This window comes from Macaca fascicularis, chromosome 12, assembly GCF_037993035.2.
Source record: "Macaca fascicularis isolate 582-1 chromosome 12, T2T-MFA8v1.1".
Lineage (NCBI taxonomy): Eukaryota > Metazoa > Chordata > Mammalia > Primates > Cercopithecidae > Macaca > Macaca fascicularis.
This window is the reverse complement of record NC_088386.1, coordinates 128,808,192-128,830,254: the sequence shown is the minus strand read 5'-3', so window position 1 is coordinate 128,830,254 and position 22,063 is coordinate 128,808,192. Positions and strand designations below refer to the sequence as shown.

General features: G+C 57.5%; 1 protein-coding gene across 5 annotated transcripts in view; it reads left to right on the top strand.

The window, feature by feature from the left end:
• The window catches only part of NGEF (neuronal guanine nucleotide exchange factor), a 136,585-nt gene extending 114,522 nt beyond the window's left edge, over window positions 1-22,063 (top strand). For all 5 annotated transcript variants that reach the window (XM_005574642.4, XM_074010533.1, XM_045367917.2 and 2 more), the window contains 10 exons: window positions 3,820-3,980; window positions 5,688-5,840; window positions 7,237-7,366; window positions 11,624-11,698; window positions 15,175-15,264; window positions 16,539-16,702; window positions 17,372-17,527; window positions 18,551-18,630; window positions 19,567-19,671; window positions 21,088-22,063. In XM_005574642.4, coding sequence (XP_005574699.3) covers window positions 3,820-3,980; window positions 5,688-5,840; window positions 7,237-7,366; window positions 11,624-11,698; window positions 15,175-15,264; window positions 16,539-16,702; window positions 17,372-17,527; window positions 18,551-18,630; window positions 19,567-19,671; window positions 21,088-21,278 — 1,305 coding nt within the window. In that variant the 3' untranslated portion in view covers window positions 21,279-22,063. The remainder of the gene's footprint in view (window positions 1-3,819; window positions 3,981-5,687; window positions 5,841-7,236; window positions 7,367-11,623; window positions 11,699-15,174; window positions 15,265-16,538; window positions 16,703-17,371; window positions 17,528-18,550; window positions 18,631-19,566; window positions 19,672-21,087) is intronic.

Genomic DNA, 22,063 nt, shown 5'->3' with positions numbered 1-22,063 from the left:
AGAGTGAGCAGAGCCTGGATCCCTTGTCAGCGCTCTGATGCCATGCAGAGGCTTAAATGAGAGCAACAGTAATACTGACAAGGGAAAGATAGCCATATCGACATGACAAATAATTTGACATACAAAATGAAGACAAACAGCCTGGAAGCTAAAATTCACAGGTGACATTGCCTGTAAGTGGATATGGAGGGGTGAGAGGTCCAGGAAATGAGATTCAGCCATACCGATTAGCGGGGATTCAGGCCAAGGCCCACAGCTGAAAGGCCCTACCTGCCATTGCCCCCGGCCCTGAAGATCAGGACAGAGATACTGTCGGCCAGAAGATCTGGGTGATCCAGAGCCAGGGTGTCACCCCAGGTGTCTCTAGCACGCGTCCTTCGGGGCCATATGGTTTAATGGCATGCTTTTCTATGATGTGGCACTGTGGGCATGGGGGTTTCCCCTTGGTATCGTTAGTATCAGTTTTGTGAGTTATGTTTGCTTAGAACTTGGGAGCTGTAACTGCTTGACATTTTCTTAGGAGACTTAAATTTAGCAGCAGGAAAATGAATTCATAACAGCATCTGTAGCAGAGAAGCTTCCGGGAAACTGGCTCTCCGTCATAGCCTCACTTTTGTGTTGGCAGACACTGGCCGACCCGGGGTCTGCTGCCAGTCAGCGCTGGGCTGCAGTCTGCTGCTCTGAGGCCCGCTGTGTGTGCTTGCTGTGGCTGCTTTTTAGGTAGATGAGGCAGACGTGACGTGGGGATGGCCACGGAGAGGCCACAGGCTCATTTGAGTGTCTCATCTCTGACCATTGCTGACTCAAGTCAGGTGCAGACCCTGGGGGCCGGGTGGGCCCTGGCTGCTAATGGTGGTTCGGGGTCTGCAGTTGGCCACTGGTCCTGGAATAACATCACTGTGAACGCTCTGTGGGGTGTTCCCAGCTTCCAGATTTGTTGCTTATTTTAGAGTGCTCTGTCAGGTGGGTGGGTGGGCAGAGCTTTGTAGGGAAGCAACAGTGAGAGCTCCCGCAGGCGGGCATCAAATGCCCAGCAAACCCCTGCGCTGCCTGGGAGGTGGCAGCATCTCTGCTCCTCCAGCATCCAGCCATGTGACTTTGGGGACGCAACTTCAACTTCTCTGTGTCTGTTTCCTTTTGGTAAAACGGGAGCTTCTGTCTGTCCTTCCTGGGGGACCTGCGAGGATTAAGTGAAACGGCCTGCAAAACCCCACCACTCCAGAGCCCATGCGTTCGGGGAACAAATGCCTCTAATCCTGGAGCTCCTGCGTTCATGCCAAAGCCCTGAGCCCTGGGTCAGGCTCTGATGAGTGAGGAAACCGGAGGGCGGCCCTAAAAGGAGTGAGGCAGGGGATGGGCAGGACCCTGGGGAAGGGGCCAGACCCCACCCCACCCCCTACCCCACCCCAAACCTCACCCTGCCCCACCCCTACCCTCGCCCCTGCCCCCACCCCACTCCACTCCCACCCTTATCCCTATCCTCACCTCCACTCCTACCCCACCTCACCCCTACCCTCATCCTTACCCCTAACCTCACCCTCACCCCTACCCTCACCCCTGCACCCACCCCTATCCCCACCCTTACCTTCACCCCCACCCTTACTCCCACCTTTACCCCTACCCTCACCCTTATCCCCACTCCTACCCCCACCCTCACCTCTACCCTCATCCTCACCCCTACCCTCAACCTTACCCCCACCCCTACCCTCACCATCACGCCCACCCTCACCCCTAACCCCACCCCTACCCTCACCCCACCCTCACCCTCACCTCCACCCTCACCCCTACCTCACCTTCACCCCTACCCTCACCCCTACCCCCACCCTCACCCCCACCCTCACCCCTACCCCCACCCTCACCCCCACCCTCACCCCTACCCTCACCCTCACCCCTACCCCCACCTTCACCCCTACCCTCACCCTCACCCCTACCTTCACCCTCACCCCCACCACCCTCACCTCTACCCTCACCCTCACCCTCACCCCCACCCCTACCCCACCCCCACCCCTACCCCCTCCCTCACATCTACCACCACCCTGACCCCTACCCCCTCCCTCACCCTCACCCCTACCCTCACCCTCACCCCTACTCTCAGCCTCACCCCTATCCCCACCCTCACCTCTACCCTCACCTTCACCCTTTCCCCCTACCCCGGGCTCCTCACTGCTCTGTTTCCATCCCTCCTCTGTGGCCATAACAAATTATCAGAAACCGGGTGGCAGAGGATGACAGGAATTGATTCTCCCACGGCCTGGGCAGGCCGTGCTCCCTCCGACAGCTCTGCGGAGGATCCTTCTGGCCAACTCCAACTGCTGGTGCCTGCATCAGTCCCATCTCTGCCTGTGCCTTCTCTTTGTGTCTGTGTCACATTGTCAGATCTCCCTCGGTCTCTTTTATAAAGACACCCATCATTGGTTTGGGACCAGCCTTAACCCAGGGTGATCTCATCTTGAACTCCTTGACTCAATTATGTCTGTACAGACCCTTTTCCCAGATAAGGTTCCACTCACGGGCACTGGGGTTAGGACGTGGATGTAGCTTCTGCCGGGGCCACAGTTCAACCCCCTATGCTGTCCCTCCTGGGAAGCGACTGAGGGACCTGAACCTGCCCTAAGTCGAGGAGTATCAGAGGGTGATGGGGAAGAGGAAGGTGGGTCATTGTGTTGATTTGTAAACAAGGGAGGAAGGTGAGCCGGGATCTGCCACCTGCCCTTACAGAATGACCGGTGAGATGCAGAGCTGCTGTTAGTTCCTAGTCAGCTATTCAGAGGCTCAGTAATCAGGTAATAATAATGACATCAAATAAAGGCACCTCCAGAAAATTGATCAGGTTATGTATGGATTTCTTTCTCTCTTCCAAAATGAAAATTGCCTTATTGGTTCCATTATAAAATCAGACCATGATACATGTTCATTGTTAAATTATCAGGCGATTCAAAAGGTAAAAAGAGTAAACATCCCCCCAGATTCCACCCCTGTGATGCTCATGCTTGACACTGGCTCGTTTCCTCCTGATGTTTTTCTGGGTGTGGAAGAACAGGATTCCTCCTACCTGTGGGTGTGCACCCACTCATGGGCCGAACCGCCACACCCAGCTCCACACCCACTGCCACACCCAGCGCACAGGCGGAACCACCACACCCAGCACATGGGCCGAGCCACCCTTGGCAGCTATTGTGTGGCTGACGTCTCTCTTTTTTTTTTTTCAGACAGAGTATCACTCTGTCACCCAGGCTGGAGTGCAGTGGCATAATCTGGGCTCACTGCAGCCTCTGCCTCCCAGGTTCAAGTGATTCTCACGCCTCAGCCTCCCAAGCAGCTGGGATTACAGGCGCGTGCCACCACACCCAGCTAAGTTTTGTATTTTTAGTAGAGACAGGGTTTTACCATGTTGGCCTGGGTGGTCTTGCACTCCTGACCTCACGTGATGTGCTCACCTCGGCCTCCTAAAGTGCTGGGATTACAAGAGTGAGTCGCCACGCCCAGTCTGACCTGTCTTGTTTTTGTCTTGTTTCATATTTTGGATCTTAGGCTGTGTGCAGGTGTCAGTGTGGTAAGTGTTCTCTCACAGGGAGTAGCCTCTGTGCCCTGTCACCTTAGGGGTAGTGTGCTCCCCAGGAAGAGCGGCCTGACTGCCATCCCCGGCCGCAGGTGTTACCAGCTGCTCCCGCAGCAGCCATCCCAGGCCCCAGCAGGAGGCGATTTTTCCCTTTCAGCACCCTGCTGAGCGTCTCTCTGCTCCTTTCTGTCTCTGCACGAGGCTAGTGCCTTCGTGGAAGGCCAACTTCGGGCGGTAACCGTGGGGTCTCCCTGCCACAGGCCATGTTTGAGCTGGTCACTTCCGAGGCGTCCTACTACAAGAGCCTGAACCTGCTCGTGTCCCACTTCATGGAGAACGAGCGGATGAGGAAGATCCTGCACCCGTCCGAGGCGCACATCCTCTTCTCCAACGTCCTGGACGTGCTGGCCGTCAGTGAGCGGTGAGGACGGGGAAGATAGTCACCTCCCTCAGGGCCCTTCTTCATCCCGGGGCACATGCTTGAGACACTGGTGACAAGTGCTTGATACTGGCTTCTCTATGTCCAGATGTTTGGAATGTTCCATAATAAAATATAAATAAATGAACACATAAATCCAAACCTCACCACCCCTCCTGGCAGGGTGGCCAGTCACGTCCCCTTGCGTCCCTTCTCATGAGCACCTGTGCCCCACACAAAGCTCTGCGCTGAGCATCCTGCTGGCCCCAGGGTGGAGTGACACTGAGTCCAGCTCTCTCAAGCATCATACCCATGGTTGGACAGGTTTAAACCAGGCAGGTCCACGGGAGTCTTGTGACAGGGACAGAAGGTGTCCGTGTAAGCTGCTCCTTACCCTAGCAGAAAGTCCCAATGGCGCATGCAGGGCCCCCAGGCCCTGTGCAGGTGCAGCCCTGGATTCCCACGTCCTCACCTCCTGAGTGCGTTTGCCATGACTGGTGGAAGTGGTCTGGGAGCTGTGCTTCCAGCAGGGACTGTGTGAAGCCTGGGCTGAGCTGCAGCGGAGGAAGAGTAGACAGACATCTGTCCACTGAATCCTGTGAAAAGGAAAGGAACCGAATTGTGTGGCCAGGGTGAAAGAGCACTTACCTTCCCCAGGGCAGGCCACGGAGTTCTGCAGCCAGAAGCCACATGGGCTCAGCTGGGACAGGGCCTGGTGATCAGATGGGAAACCGAGGCGGGGCCCGGCGCAGCCCCGCTCTGAGCAGTGGGGATCTGCTCAGCATCACATGTGGCACCCTGGGAGCTGCTCGCTGTCTGTGGCCTCCAAGTGGGTCTCTTCTCCGCATTGACACTCTCACTTCTGTTTGCAGCCCCCTCACCCCCTCATGGCAGCCTATTCTAGTGGATTTGGGAGGTGATGGCTGACTGGGGTCAGAGTGGCCTGTGAGGCCCCTGGGCTTCTGCCGCAGCACTTTTTTTTTTTTTTTTTTTTTGAGACAGTTTCACTCTTGTTGCCCAGGCTGGAGTGCAATGGCGCGATTTCGACTCATGGCAATCTCCGCCTCCTGGGTTCAATTCTCCTGCCTCGATCTCCTGAGTAGCTGGCACTACAGGCGTCCACCACCACGCTCGGCTAATTTTTTGTATTTTTAGTAGAGACAGGGTTTCACCATGTTGGCCAGGCTGGTCTCAAACTCCTGACCTCAGATGATCCACCAGCCTTGGCCTCTGAAAGTGTTGGGATTACAGGCGTGAGCCACCGCGCCTGGCCCTGCCACGACACTTCTGTCTTATGTACTTATTTGTATTTTACTGTGGAAAATTCCAAGCATGCAGAGGTAGACGTCCATGTGCGCTGGACACCAGCATCAGCAGTGGTCAGCCCAGGGGCCAGTCCCCACCCCCCAGGGGACCCTTCTGAAGCAGATTCCCATGGTCATCTATTTTATCTTCAAACACATCAGCACACACCTGAAAGGTAAGGGTTCTCGGTGCTCCCAGCGCTATCAGCCCTGTGAAAACACAGTAATTCTTCAAGATGACCAAATACACCACCAGTGCTCGGTGGCCCTGCCGACGGATCTTGTCGGCCTGTACACTCACCACGCGCACTGGTATGTCTCAGTCAGGCTCTCACGCTGCCCTTGGTGAGACAATCCCCCACCCTCCCCCCGGGCACCCTCCACCCCAAGCCGCTGCCTCTCGCAGGTTCCTCCTGGAGCTGGAGCACCGGATGGAGGAGAACATTGTCATCTCCGACGTGTGCGACATCGTGTACCGTTACGCGGCCGACCACTTCTCCGTCTACATCACCTATGTCAGCAATCAGACCTACCAGGAGCGGGCCTACAAGCAGCTGCTGTGAGTGTGCCCGGCGAGGGGCTGGGGCAGGGGCGGCGCCCAGCACAGCCATACCAGTGCTGGCCCAGGCTCCTTACACGGTGGTGCTTCATGGTCCTTCACCTCTGTGTTCCCAAGGTCCACATAGGCCACCCGAGTTGGCCAGGCTGGTGACAGTATCCCAACCCAGCACGTTCCAGGGTGTTTTGGTGTCACTAGAGAAACATTAGCCCAGCCAGTCCCCAAGAGAATCAGCGTAGCATCCACTGGACCTGGATCCAACGGCCGAGCAGAGCACTGTGCAGTTAGAAAAGACAGCGTGAGGTCAAGTGAGGTCACGTGGACAATTCAGAACCCTGGACATCAGAGACTGGGTTTGAACTAGCGACAGGGGCAGGGACGGGGAAGGAGCCTTGGTGGGGCTCTTGAGCAGCGCCGGGGCATTGATTGCTAAGCTGCCCGTTTTGAAAACTTTCTCTGAGGTTTAGTTGACAAGGTAATTTTCCAGCCAGCGTGCCTCTTCTGAATTCTCTGCACTGAGGTTCGCGCTTCAGTGACTGGGGTTAGCTGGGGAGGCCATCCCGGCTCCGCACAGAAGCACCGAGGGATTTTTCCAGTCGCAGCGTCTGCACATTGCACCTCACTGGCTTTTCCACCAAGACATGGAGTTCATGGTGCCCGTTTCGAGCCTGAGTCTTTGGGCATTTGGATATTTTAACAGTTGGTGAAGGAAAATTGGAACTGGAGGGAATCAGGATGCAATTTTTGGGGGATAAACATTGAGAAGGCAAGCACATGGCAGATTAGGAAGCACTCACAGCTCCCAAGAGCCCATGCTGTGGCCCCCGCCAGGCCTCGTGAGCACAGAGGCTGAGTGACAGGCAGAGCGCCCGACCCTGCCGTCCCGCTGTCCCTGCCCTCCCACTGTCCCTGCCGTCCCGCTGTCCCTGCCATTCCTGCTGACATGCATGGGGCTGAGCTCACCTCCAGCTCTCCCAGCCCTCATCCGCGCTGCAGCCCGGCCCACCGCCAAGCCCGCCTGTCAGAAATAGTGCAGGCTGTCCTGTCGATGTCTATAGCCTGCTGCCCATTCCTGTCACTATGTGGGTTTACCTTGCCACGGTTTCCTGCTGGGTGAAATCATTTAATTGTGCGTCTTGGCCACACGAGGAATCCTTGTCCTCCCACAGACAGCATATTGTGCCAAGTCTTCAAGGCCAGGCATGTGAAACCACTATTGTTATTTGACTTGTATGTGAACAGTCTATTTTCCTTTTGAAAAAAAACACAAAGAAATCAACATGTTTTCTGAGCCCGTGGGTCGTCTGGATCCTGGGAGGCTGTGAACGGGGAGGAGGAGTCTCCAGTTCATGCCTCCTGCAGCCCAGAGACCTACTCCACGTGTCTGTGTCCCCAGCCAGGAGAAGGCGGCTTTTCGGGAGCTGATCTCGCAGCTAGAGCTCGACCCCAAGTGCAAGGGGCTGCCCTTCTCCTCCTTCCTCATCCTGCCTTTCCAGAGGATCACACGCCTCAAGCTGTTGGTCCAGGTACAGCCTCCTCCACCTGACCCACAGACGGGGTTTCCCAGGCTTTCCTGTGGTCATTCCGGGGCCCTGTTCCGGGTCATTGGCTTTCTAGGAGGTCTATTGGTTCAACAGATACTATCTAAGCTCCTCCCATGCGTGCCAAGCACGTTCCTGGGCAGTGAGGGCACCACCCCTGCTCCCAGGGAGCCCCATCGCAGGGGGGACAGACTGATCCATGCACAGCCAGGAAGTGGGCATGGCTGTGGGGACAGCCAAATGGGCCCACATGACAGGGGTGGCTGGCTGGCCACTGCCAGTTGCAGGGGTGGGGGCGGATCAGGAAAGACACGTGATGTGTAAGCTGAGACCTGGCTGACAGGGAGGAGCTGGTGGGGGCAGGTAGAGGAAAGAACATTCCACGCAGAGGGAACCGCTTGTGCAAAGGCCCCGAGACTGCAAGGTTCATGGCCAGAAAGGCCAGCAGCAAGCTCGGGAGCATGACGGGGATGGGAGTAGGTGTGGAGATGGGAACAGAGGCAGGTCCAGGGAAGACATGGGGTCCTGTCCTCAGTGTGACGGGAGTCACCTGATCGGACCCACTTTTAGGAGCTGGCCCTGGCTGCTCCAGAGGGTGACGGAAACAGGGAAGGGGTTACACTGGCCTGTGGGGCTGGGCCGGGGAGTGGGGGCCCGGCAGGGATGTCAGGGAATTGAAATCAGTGACTGGATGAGAGAAGGACCGAGAGTGACTCTTCAGTTTTTACCTTGAGCAGTTTGGGGGTGTGCGGCCATTGCTGAGATGGGGAAGTCTTGGGGCATGGAGGACTCGGGATTCAGGGCAGGATGACCTGAGTTTGAGGTGACTTTGGACAGTTCAGTGTCAGAGGTCAGAGTTAAAGGGAGAAGTCGGGCAGGACCCGTTGGCATCAAGGTGGTAATTAACGGAAGAGACCGCCAAGGAAGGAGAGAAAGGGGCCTGAGACCAAACTCAGGGACGTAGCCAGGCCTGGGAAGGAACAGCGATGAGGGAGGAGGAAACCCACAGAGCTGGAGGCGTGGGAGACTGCGGGGCATGGGGCTTCCAGAAAAGGGAGGCTCCAGCCAGACCCAGAGGCAGGCCCAAGACCCCCTCCACCTGACAGGCCCAGAGGCAGGACCGAGACCCCCTCCGCCTGACAGGCCCAGAGGCAGGACCGAGACCCCCTCCGCCTGACAGGCCCAGAGGCAGGACCGAGACCCCCTCCGCCTGACAGGCCCAGAGGCAGGACCGAGACCCCCTCCGCCTGACAGGCCCAGAGGCAGGACCGAGACCCCCTCCGCCTGACAGGCCCAGAGGCAGGACCGAGACCCCCTCCGCCTGACAGGCCCAGAGGCAGGACCGAGACCCCCTCCGCCTGACAGGCCCAGAGGCAGGACCGAGACCCCCTCCGCCTGACAGGCCCAGAGGCAGGACCGAGACCCCCTCCGCCTGACAGGCCCAGAGGCAGGACCGAGACCCCCTCCGCCTGACAGGCCCAGAGGCAGGACCGAGACCCCCTCCGCCTGACAGGCCCAGAGGCAGGACCGAGACCCCCTCCGCCTGACAGGCCCAGAGGCAGGACCGAGACCTCCTCCGCCTGACAGGCCCAGAGGCAGGACCGAGACCTCCTCCGCCTGACAGGCCCAGTGAGACAGGATGGAGACCCCCTCCGCCTGACAGGCCCAGAGGCAGGACCGAGACCCCCTCCGCCTGACAGGCCCAGAGGCAGGACCGAGACCTCCTCCGCCTGACAGGCCCAGAGGCAGGACCGAGACCTCCTCCGCCTGACAGGCCCAGTGAGACAGGACGGAGACCCCCTCCGCCTGACAGGCCCAGAGGCAGGACCGAGACCTCCTCCGCCTGACAGGCCCAGTGAGGCAGGACCGAGACCCCCTCCGCCTGACAGGCCCAGAGGCAGGACGGAGACCCCCTCCGCCTGACAGGCCCAGTGAGACAGGACCGAGACCCCCTCCACCTGACAGGCCCAGTGAGACAGGACGGAGACCCCCTCTGCCTGACAGGCCCAGAGGCAGGACGGAGACCTCCTCCGCCTGACAGGCTTAGTGAGGCAGGACGGAGACCCCCTCCACCTGACAGGCCCAGTGAGACAGGACGGAGACCCCCTCCGCCTGACAGGCCCAGAGGCAGGACGGAGACCCCCTCCACCTGACAGGCCCAGAGGCAGGACGGAGACCCCCTCCGCCTGACAGGCCCAGTGAGACAGGACCGAGACCCCCTCCACCTGACAGGCCCAGTGAGACAGGACGGAGACCCCCTCTGCCTGACAGGCCCAGAGGCAGGACGGAGACCTCCTCTGCCTGACAGGCTTAGTGAGGCAGGACCGAGACCCCCTCTGCCTGACAGGCCCAGTGAGACAAGATGGAGACCCCCTCCGCCTGACAGGCCCAGTGAGGCAGGACAGAGACCCCCTCCGCCTGACAGGCCCAGAGGCAGGACCGAGACCCCCTCCGCCTGACAGGCCCAGTGAGGCAGGACCGAGACCCCCTCCGCCTCACAGGTGCCGGGGCCCTGTCTACTGATGCCCTGGGCAGAGGGAGCCATTGGCAGCTGGGCTCGTGAAGTGGACGGTGTAGAGTGCAGCTGTGGTCCTGAGGGGCATGAGCTGAGGGGGACCTTAGAGCCACAGGTAGCAGAGGTCAGAGGTCAGACAGGTGAGCGGCCAAAGACCTAGAGGCAGCTACTCCAAAAGAGCAGAATTAGAGAGGAGGCCCGTCCCAGGAGGAAAGGGCTTGGGAGCATGAGGCCAAGGAAGCAGGTGTCAGGAGAAGCTAACAGAGATACCAACGTGAGGCACAGCCGGGGCGGCGACCCCAAACCAGAAGACACCTGTGATGAACGCAATTCCATGGGAATTTTTTTTTTAACTTAGAAAAAGTGAAACAGAAGACAGTAACATTTCCTAATTATGCAGTGAAAAATATTTTAGGACACTTTATAGGGAAAGTGCATATGGATATATTAAAACCTTAGCTTCTGTAAGATGAAAACCAACAATAAGATGAAAAGCAATGGGAATGCAGTGATTAGGAAATGGTGGAATGGGGACAGCTGGGGTGGGCGCTCAGGGAAGGGCTCAGAGAAAGGGGTGGTGGGTCAGGGACCATTCCAGAGAGAACAGCAAGTCTCCGCATCAGGCAGCATGCTGGGGACATACTGAGAGGAGGCTGGCGTGGGAGAGCACGCACCAGGCTAAGGAACCCATACTGTCCTCCATTTGAGGCCACCCATGCCACCTGGTCAGATGCAGCTTTTATGCCTGTGAGAAAAGATGCGCCTGGACTATGCTGTTTAGCCAGGATTTGGAAGTAGGGGGACAGTTAATGACAGGCGAGGTGACCACATACAGGGCGGAAGAAGCAGGAAGGCTGCTGTGGGTCTCGAAGGTCTCTGGCTTGGCTGCCAGGCAGAGGCGGGCAAGCGACCACAGGAGGGGCTTGGGCTGCTGTCAGGGGAGGCGTCTGTGCTGCCGTGGCACCCAGCAGCCGGGAGGACAGGTGGTTGGTGCTCAGATGCACCCAGCCTACCTACAGGACAAAAGCCAGTTGGAAAACATGGGCATGGTGGTGATTGCTAGGAGGAAACCATGTAGAGTTTATAGAGCAATGCCAAAATCATAATTTACAGGTGAAAGCAGTGTGGGCATAATTTTTCGTTAATTGAAGAAAACTGAACAATTGGAGAAAAGACTCTTTCATACACTTTCATGGATAAGACCAAAGTTAACAAAGTTTCGGGGCCCAATGACAGTCCCAGGGAGGAGAGGGAAGCCCTTGGTCTCCCTACCCCTGTCCCGTAAGCATTTAGCTCCCCTTGGGGACAGAGCTGACCCTGACTGAGTGCGTGACAGTCCTCACTGCTGGATGCTGGATGCGGGCTCTCTTGCCCTCCATTTGTCAGATGGAGACTGTGTGCATGTGTGTGTGTGCATGCATGTGTGTGTGCAGGTATGCATGTGTGTAGGTGCATGTATGTATGTATGTGCACGTGTGCTTGTATGCATGTTTGTACACGTGTGCTTGTGTGTGCACTGTGTGTTTGCAGGTGTGCATGCATCGTGTGCACGTGTGCGCAAGTATGTATGCACGTATGTGTGCACACAGGTCTGCATGCATGTGTGTGTGTGCGTGCTGCAGCATGGGGCTGGACTGGTGCAGTAGGGAGGCAGTTACGGTCAAGATGAGAAATGGGAGGAAAGATCAGAAAAGATTAAAGTTAACGCAGCCTTTCCCTGTGCGTAGAACATCCTGAAGAGGGTAGAAGAGAGGTCTGAGCGGGAGTGCACTGCCTTGGATGCCCACAAGGAGCTGGAAATGGTGAGTTTCGCCGCCTCTTGTGCTGTATCCCAATGCACTGCTTTCCTCATCCAGGAGCACCTTTCCGGCCCTGCTCCCCACGTGTCCATGTGTCTTTTTAGAAAATGCAAATTTGGCCGGGCGCGGTGGCTCAAGCCTGTAATCCCAGCACTTTGGGAGGCCGAGACGGGCGGATCACGAGGTCAGGAGATCGAGACCATCCTGGCTAACACAGTGAAACCCCGTCTCTACTAAAAATACAAAAACTTAGCCGGGCAAGGTGGCAGGCGCCTGTAGTCCCAGCTACTCGGGAGGCTGAGGCAGGAGAATGGCGTGAACCCGGGAGGCGGAGCTTGCAGTGAGCTGAGATCCGGCCACTGCACTCCAGCCTGGGTGACAGAGCGAGACTCCATCTCAAAAAAAAAAAAAAAGTAAATGCAAATTTATTTTAAAATTCCCTTTTACAATCCAGAAGAGTCACTGGGACTTAAAAAATATACACCAGGTGTGGCTTGTGTAGAGCCTTCTTCACCCTGCTTCCTGGCTCCAGCCTTACATACCCTGTCTGTTACTGTACCGCAGCACGGCCCTCAGGACACTCTACACCGGTGTGGAGCTCTGCGATCATGCACAGGCCCTGACTCCTCTCATCAGCCGCCTGGTATTGTTCTATGCAGGCATCTGGGGTGCACACAGACCCCAGGCTTGCCTTTGCCTGTTTCTCCATGTCAGAAGCAGTCTCTCCTCCCTCCTGTGAGGCTCACCAAGGCTGGTTCCCACTCTCCCTGTGCCCTGACGTAGCCCTTTACTCTGAACCCATCCCCCCACGCCACTCTCCCGTTCCCTGGAGCTCAGTCGCGCCTGTGCATCTCTGTGAGGAGATTCACTGGCGCTGCCCAAGAGTGCAAGGACCATCTCCTGACTCTCAGAGAGAGACGGCTCCTCCTGGAGGTTTGGAGCAGAGCAGGGGTTGTGCAGGAAGGGCCAGCGAGTACGTTTCAGTCCTCAGGAGCTCTTACCATGCGCTCTGCCGCGTTTGGCTCCTGGCATCAGCTGGAGCTGAGAGCCAGCTTTTGGCAGCTGTGCTAGGGCACCTCCATTGAGCCAGTGATGCCGTCATGGTGGAGAGCAAGGTGGGGGACATCCATATTCCACTTCTTTGTCACCCCGTGGCAGAAGCTTAGCAAAAAGAGTATCACCCTCAGTGGGCATCTGATGGTCATTCTCAGCCACACTGAGACATGAGAACTTCCTACCCTAATGCAGTTGGTTCCCACCTCGGGCCTCTCCTCCTGTCCCTTTCCCAGACCATTTGGCCACCAAAATTCCTCTGGTAGTGACACGCTGTGCCTAGTGGGGAAAGGCTGGTGCCTCAAGCAGGGTAGCCAGGGGACATCCGTGACCTGTGAGCCAGGCAGCATCTCTAGGGGCCCATGCCCACCTCTGGAAGCAGAGCTTCCCTTTTTAAAGTTCTTTTCTACTTTCATCTTCATTTTCCTTATAATGAAAGGTATTCTCTGTTTCTAACAGGCTTGTTTTTTAAAAATAAAGGTTTGTTTTTTCTCTGATTTATAAAAGTAATTTTACTCAATACCAGGAAACTCAGAAAATGCTTGTAAGTAAAAAGAAAACAATAAACTTCAGTACCACTTCGCCCTCCCTGCCAACAGGCTGCAGCTCGCCCTGAACAGACACCTGTGCACGCACACTCGCAGGGCGCGGACATGCTGCAGCTCCCCCGAAACAGACATGCACATGACACACGCCCAGCACATACACGCCCATACATATCACACACGGTACACACTGCACACACACATACACGGCCCCTATAGATCACACAGTACACACTGCACACACACATACACGGCCCCTATAGATCACACAGTACACACTGCACATACACACAGTACACACATGCATGACACGTACATATCACACAGTACACACTGCACACACACATACACGGCCCCTATAGATCACACAGTACACACTGCACATACACACAGTACACACAGCACACACATGCATGACACGTACATATCACACAGTACACACTGCACACACACATACACGGCCCCTATAGATCACACAGTACACACTGCACATACACACAGTACACACAGCACACACATGCATGACACGTACATATCACACAGTACACACTGCACACACACATACACGGCCCCTATAGATCACACAGTACACACTGCACATACACACAGTACACACAGCACACACATGCATGACACGTACATATCACACAGTACACACTGCACACACACATACACGGCCCCTATAGATCACACAGTACACACTGCACACACACATACACGGCCCCTATAGATCACACAGTACACACTGCACATACACACAGTACACACAGCACACACACATACATGGCCCCTATAGATCACACAGTACACACTGCACATACACACAGCACATGCTTATCACACACAGTACATGCAGCACACACGTGCATGGCATGTACATATCACACACAGTACACAGTGCACATGCATACAGCACACACATGCACACACTGCAGATATGCACAGCACACACACATAATACTGCACACACTGCATATACACAGCACACATGCACACACATGGCACACACATATCACAGTACACACTGCACATGCATACACAGCACACATACACATATGACACTGCACGTATGCTCAGCACACACTGTATATACACAGCACATGCATGCACCACGGCACGCATGGCACACAGCACACACACACCACTGTATTCTTTACAAAAAGGGCTTGTGGTTTAGAAACAGCTGTGCCCTGCATTCGAGTGGAGCATGTGGAGTCCTCGCATTCACGCGGAGTCCCTGCCTCTGTCCTGGATTTCTGTCCTTGCATATATGCATAGATCATAATCATTTTAATCAAATCTGTTGCTGACTCTTGAGGCTGACAATCGTGTTTCTCATTCTAGACAACACAGCAGGGAGCCCCTTGCGCACACTTCTCAGGGCATGGTGCTCATTTATGTGCCTGACTGAGAGCCTGCGGCGAGCCTGGCCCTGTGCCAGACCCCATGCGTCAGTGCGGAATTTTCTTTCTTCAGTACGAGTCCTCAGGAGTCCCAGAAAGTGTGGAATTGTTAGGCCCCTTGGTGCCTGGGTTGCCTCCCAGGAGGGTGTGGGGAGAACAGCCCGGAGCCCTGCCGGGCCGTCCAGCCTGCGGAGGAGGAGGGCTGCCTCACACGTGTCTTTTCTGGAGTTTGCTTCCTAGGGAGGACAAGGCACCAACTTTCTCCACCGAAACTAACAGGTTTTCCCACTTGCCATTGTGCCACAAGGTGCTAGAAAGAGGAGCTCCAGCCCGATTGAGACTCGCCGGCCAGCCTCAGCTGTGGGCACAGTGCCTGGTCACAGTGGTCACTGAGCCCTCTCTGTGGCCTGACGGAGCGGGAGGAAGGGGCTGGGACAGCTGGCTCTGGTGGCCTGATGGGCCCTCCTTCTTGTCCCAGGTGGTGAAGGCATGCAATGAGGGCGTGAGGAAGATGAGCCGCACGGAGCAGATGATCTGCATTCAGAAGAAGATGGAGTTCAAGATCAAGGTGAACTGGAGCGATTGGTGTCAGCCTGTACCTATGCACGGGCCCCTGGCCCCGCCCTGCCCCAGAGGCACAGATCACCACGCCTGGCTGGCCTTCCTTAGGTCCTTGGTCACTGGCCACACTTAGGGTCCCCTCTGTCCCCTCCCCAGCTGAAGCCACCCAACCTGCCACCAGGCATGAAACACCACCACGGTGGCCCAGACCTGTCTCCTGAGAGACGGGAGTGCAGGGCTAGTGTGCAGCCTAGAGCCACGCGGGGTGTGGATCCTGCTCTCACCTGCCAGCCGCGTGGCCTGGAGCAGTCAGTTTACGTGGAGGACGTGGTGGGGGCTACTCCAGGGATCCTCAAACCAGGAGGATTTGGAAGTGACCAGCCTCCCCCAAACTTCACAGGAAACTTCAGGCACTTGTGAGCCCCTAAGGTCCCCTGGGGCCTGACTTTCTGGGAACTCGGCCACAGCAGCACACTGTGCCCGCAGCGGGTCCCTGAGATCAGGCTTGGTTCGGGAGCTGAGCCCCACTCGAGGAGGCAGAGGTGGTCTTCTGGGCATCCCATGGAGCTCGGCTGACCGCTGGGTGCCAGGCGCCTGCCCCTGAGTTGTATCACCTGCCGAGCGGCCGTTCAGCTGCAGGCCTGGCCTCCTTGCCCCGTGGGTCCCATTCTTTCCTCTCCACTGTGAACTCAGCCCCTTCTCTGATTCTGCATCCCACAGGCAGAGCTTGGTGGGGCAATGATGACACACACTAGCTGCCACATTCACAGGCACACGGTATCCACACAGCAGTGCACACACGTAAACAGCAGTGTACATGCACACACATGCACATACACTTAAAGCTCACATGGGGGTACACAGATCACAGTCCACACACATAGACACAAGCCCACATGTACAGCACACACACACGCACAGCACACCCATGCCCGCAGGGTGCACCTTCTCTCATATACACACACACACACACGCACAGCACACTCGCCCGCAGGGTGCACCTTCTCTCATATACACACACACACCCACACACGCACAGCACACTCATGCCCGCAGGGTGCACCTTCTCTCTCTCACACACACACACACACACACACACACACACGCACAGTCCTGCCATTTCTCTGCATCCGTCCAGAACTCAGCCATTCTGCCCACTTGTGCCTCATGTGTCGGGGCCCTGGGCAGGTGTCAGGGAATGTGACAGATGCAGCACTGGGGGCGTGTCCTGGGGAGGGACACTGTGGGCACAGCCCGCCTGACGCCCTTTCCCCGCTGCAGTCGGTACCCATCATCTCCCACTCCCGCTGGCTGCTAAAGCAGGGTGAGCTGCAGCAGATGTCAGGCCCCAAGACCTCCCGGACCCTGCGAACCAAGAAGCTCTTCCACGAAATTTACCTCTTCCTGTTCAACGACCTGCTGGTGATCTGCCGGCAGATTCCAGGGTGAGTTGGGGCCCGGGGCGCCAGGCGCTCTGGCGGGCGGGGAGTGTGCTGGGCACTGGGTTTGACTGGGGCCGGGGTGCTGGGGGCTCTGGCGGGCGGAGGAGTGTGCTGGGCACTGGGTTTGATTGGGGCTGGGGTGCCAGGCGCTCTGGCGGGCGGGGAGTGTGCTGGGCACTGGGTTTGACTGGGGCTGGGGTGCCAGGCGCTCTGGCGGGCGGAGGAGTGTGCTGGGCACTGGGTTTGATTGGGGCCCGGAGGTTGGGGGTTCGGGACAGAGCTTGGACTTTTGGATCGGGTTTAAAGGTCTGTTCTGCTGAGGCCCAGCTTTGGGCCTTTAGCCAAGGTTATTTCACGTTCCTAAGCCTCAGTTTCCCCTCCTGTAAAGTGGGGGTTTTACTGCTAGGGCCGTGAAGGGCCCAGCCCAGCAGCAGGGTGGCCATGGTAGGGTCATCAGGGTTGGCAGGACCATGGTGCTGTCCACTGTCCGCACCTGGGACGGGTCGCCCTTTTGGGGTGCGGGAGACAGGCGTTCAGGTGGGAGCTTCGGAAGGAGGTGAAGATGAGCCAGTGCCGTGGAGCCAGGCTTGCTGGCCTGCCAAGTGGGGCTCTCCTGGGACCTCCATGGGCCTCCTTGGGGCTGACACACCTGCCCTTCTCCCTGATCTCCAGAGACAAGTACCAGGTATTCGACTCAGCTCCACGGGGACTGCTGCGTGTGGAGGAGCTGGAGGACCAGGGCCAGACGCTGGCCAATGTGTTCATCCTGCGGCTGCTGGAGAACGCAGATGACCGGGAGGCCACCTACATGCTAAAGGCATCCTCTCAGTGAGTGCCTCGCCGCCACATGCCCAGTGCCACCCGTGGCACCTTTCCGTGTGGCCTCAATCCCTACAGGCCTGTCCCCAGGTGGAACAAGGCACCACACGCTCTGCATGGGGCCAACCTGCCCATCCAGACCTTGCGCCAGTACTTTCTGTGGCGCCTCTGGGGGTGGCTGCAGGTTCCTGGATGCGTGTACCTGTGTGTGCACGTGTGTGTGTGTGCATGTGTGTACCTGTGTGTGCACGTGTGTGTGTGTGTGTGTTCATTCCCGTGGGGCTTCAGACTCTGGGCAAGTCCCTCTTTTTGGATGAGCCCTTTTAGAGCCCTTGAGTCAGGCTAAGTAGGGAACCACCATCCTCCTCCTTCCTGCTGCCACTTGCTTGTGGCCTTGAGCTCATTTCACCTCTCTGAGCAGCTGGGACCCCTGCCCTGCAGCCCTAGGCCCCCCAAGAGGGACAAGCAAGCTAAATGTGGGGAGAGATGCTTTGCAGGCCCTGAGCCTGAAACTGTGGAGGTTGCAGTGAGCTGAGATTGCACTGCACTCGTGGAGTGGAACTCCCTTGTGGCCTGCGGAGCTGAGGCTCTGCCCTCCTCCCGCCATGGCCCCAAGGCTGCCCCTTACACACAACTCACCAGGTATCCTCCCCTGCCCAGACCTGGGGCTGACCTGTCGGGATGAGAAACCGTGGCTTTGGTGGTGTGGCTGTGGCCACGGAATGCGCTCTTACGCGTTACTTGGTGGGACTTGTTACCTTGTGGCCTCACTCTTACTGCTTGACTTTTGAAAGCATCACACGGGAACATAATTGAGGGGCTCCCCCGTGCCCTTCCGTGGGTTCGTGTGTGTGTCAGACCCTGGACCAGCCCGTTTCTGTGGCTCCCCCAAGCTGTCCCTGGGGTGGGCTGGAGCGGTGCTCAGGATGGTGGACGCAGATCTGAGGGGCGGCTAGCTGGGAAGCCTCGTGCCACATCGTGGGGGGTCGCCGCTGAGCTGCAGCTGGGGCACTGTCTTCTTCCCTGCGCCAGGAGTGAGATGAAGCGTTGGATGACCTCGCTGGCCCCTAACAGGAGGACCAAGTTTGTTTCGTTCACATCCCGGCTATTGGGTAAGTCACCGGTGGGTAAGGGGGCGCCATTTGTGCTTGGGCTGGCCCTGCCTGATGCCGCAGGTGCACGGTGTGCCCTGCCTGGAGGGAGACCTCCCTGAGCTGGTGGTCTTAGAGGCCTGCACGGGCCTCCAGGGGCTGCTTCCTACTGGAAGCTTAGTACGGGCCAGCAACGCGGCATGGCCACGCTGTGTGAATGTTGGATGGGCCTTAGGTGACAGTACCACCAAGTCACCAGGAGGAATTTGGACCAAACTCCACTGCTGTTTTTAGGTTTGCCAGTTGTCCGAAAAGCTTATTAAATAGAAAAAAGCCAGGTGCAGTGGCTCATGCCTGTAATCCCAGAACTTTGGAGGCCGAGGTGGGTGGATCACCTGAGGTCAGGAGCTCGAGACAAGCCTGGCCAACACAGCGAAACCCTGTCTCTACTAAAAATACAAAAATTAGCCAGGTGTGGTGGTGCGTGCCGGTAGCCCTAACTACCTGGAAGCTGAGGCATGAGAATCGCTTGAACCTGGGATATGGAGGTTGCAGTGAGCTGAGATTGCACTGCACTCCAGCCTGGTGACAGAGGGAGATTCTGTCTCAAAAAGAAAAAAGCACAAGTCCAGCAGCCTTATGGAGAAGCTGCTAACCCTGATCACATGAACCCTGTCCTGACCACCCCAAACCACTCCCAGGGCCATATCCCAGGTACAAAAAGTTCCTTCTGAAGTGGAAACTAAGGCCCCTCACAGCCTTTATGCATGTATTTCTTCCCAGAACTCCTGGCTATGTTAATAACGTTTTCTTTGGAAACAAATCCTCCTCTTCCTCAGATGAGCCCTTCTCCAGTTGCTGTGGGAGTTTTCTTATTCTAGGCAGAGCTCAGCTTAGTGGGAGCAGGCAGGTGGGTGGCGCGGTGGTGGGGACGTACCTGTGCCTCTTGTCCCTCAGACTGCCCCCAGGTCCAGTGCGTGCACCCATACGTGGCTCAGCAGCCAGACGAGCTGACGCTGGAGCTCGCCGACATCCTCAACATCCTGGACAAGACTGACGACGGTGAGGCCCAGGGACCTCCCCTCGGGGCCCCCAGGGGACGCCGCACGGAGCCTTGCCCGGCAAGAGATGACGGGGAGGTGGAGAAGCATCACCACTGGCTGAGGGGCGGGTGCCCTGCCATGTCTCTTGCTCCCTGAGACGTTCTGCTTGGACACCGTCCATCCTGGCTTCATTGGCCTTTCCTCAGCATAAAGGAGGAATTGTTTCCAGTGTCTCCCTGTCCTCCCCTAGAGCCGGGAGGCCCCACCTTTCCTCCTTCACAGTGGGCCCAGCCCAAGCGGGTGGCTTCGTGTCCCCTTCCCCTGGTCCTGGCCTCAGCGCCTCCATCACAGTGTGAGGGGACAACCAGGAACATCCTAACCCTGACCTCACCCAGACCCGACCCTGCCCTCACCCAGACCCGTACTTGCAGCTTCAGGTAAGCCTGTGACCACCAGGCTCGGTGCCCCATGTGGGCCAAGAAGCCACCCCCAGCTCCTGGCCACCCCTGCTGGTGTCATCAGTACCAAGTGAAGTTCCTCCCAGCCCCTGTAGAATTGAACACGGACCCCCTTTCTCTTTTCAAATCACATCCCTGTCTCTACAGTAATTGCTCCTGATCCAAATCCCCAAAGTATACAACCGCATCTTCCCCGCCTCCTCCTCTCCTGCTGGGTCCTGGTGGAAGGCCTCAGGCTGGGACCTCCAGGGGAGGCCTTCTCCAAGGAGTCCCTCTTGTGAGCTGTTCCCAAAGGCCCAGGGGCTCTCCTGCCCTCTTCCCATGGAATATAACTAGCCTGCTCCCCTCCCAAATGAGACCTGCAGAGGGCATGCCCCAGGCTTCTTAGCTCCGATCAGCCACAAGGTCTGAGCAAAGACCTGGTGATCTCCAGGGGAGGGGAGAGGTGGAGAAACAGGGCAGGGAGAAGCCAGGTGACACTGAGACTACTGGTGTTGCCAGTTCACGATGGGCCCTCTCCACTGACCACACCGGCCCTGAGGAGGCCAAGCCTGGGAGGATCTGCTCAGCAAGAGGCTAATGACACAGTCCAGACCGGCTAACCACGCACTCAGCTGCCACCCCCACCAGCCCCTTGAATGCCCCCAGCTCTTTGGAGTGGCCCTTGGGTCTCCTGGGCTCATGTAGGGCAGCACAGAATTGCCGAGGGTCCCAGAGCGGGTTCCAAAGTCAATGTGGAACTGCGTGGCACGGAGCAGGTCTTGTTCTGTGCAGTTGCCCACGCACCTCCCAGCTTATGGGGGTGAATCCGGTCTGAGCATCTCGGCAGAGGTGTGCAGAGCTGCTGCGTTTTGGGAAAGGCCAGCTGGATCCCTAGTGTCCTGCACACAGATGGGGGCCCTGGCTGGGAGGGAGCCTCTGTGCAGCCTGCGCCCTGCAGGGGCACCTAACTTTCCCTCCCTCCCCTCCCTGCACAGGGTGGATCTTTGGCGAGCGTCTGCACGACCAGGAGAGAGGCTGGTTCCCCAGCTCCATGACTGAGGAGATCTTGAATCCCAAGATCCGGTCCCAGAACCTCAAGGAATGTTTCCGTGTCCACAAGATGGATGACCCTCAGCGCAGCCAGAACAAGGACCGCAGGAAGCTGGGCAGCCGGAATCGGCAATGACCCCCCCCCCCCAAGGGGGCTGGCGCGAGCAAGGCCTGCATGAGACCCTGACAGAAGGTGGGGGCTCTGGGAAGCACAGGCCAGCACCTCCCCAGGTGGCAGGATCTGGCTTGGGGTGCCCGGCCCTCATCCCTGCCCACACAGTGCGTGCTCACGTGTCTTGGCCCCTTGCTCGCAAACTGGATAAAGGGTGCCCAAGCCTCTCCTGATGCATTTGTAAACAAGAAGGTTTCAGCAGTATTACACCATCTCCCTCGTGCCTCCGAGGGGGTGGAAGGGGGTGGGCATGCTCCAGGGCCCCCCGCGCCCCTGGCCCCCGGGACTAGAAGAGGCTCCCAACCCAGAGTGTCCCCGTGGGAGGCCGGCAGAAGGTGACAGTTGACATGATTTCCTGCACGCGTCCTCCTCTACCTTGGAAGCAGTTAGAATCCACCAGGCACAGATGGGGCCGCCCTTGCCTGACGGAGCTTGATGAGTAGCCCTTGGTCTCCAGTTCCCAGGACTGAGAGCCCAGCTGCCCCTGTTCACCCTTCCCCGGGCCTCTGCCAGCCTCTGGCTGCACGGTCAGGCCCTGCTCCACAGCAGGCCTGCCAGAGCTTGGCTGGGGACCCCTCCCACCTCTGGCTCCCTGATGGGCTGGAGGTAACTTGTGTCTTCTAGCCCCTTAAGGAGCCCAGGTGTTTTAAGGAATGAATTGGTCACTGCATCTTGTATCGATTATGGTTCTGAGAAAAGCAAATATCACTTTTGGCTGCATTAAAAGAAGCATCATATATAAAATAAAA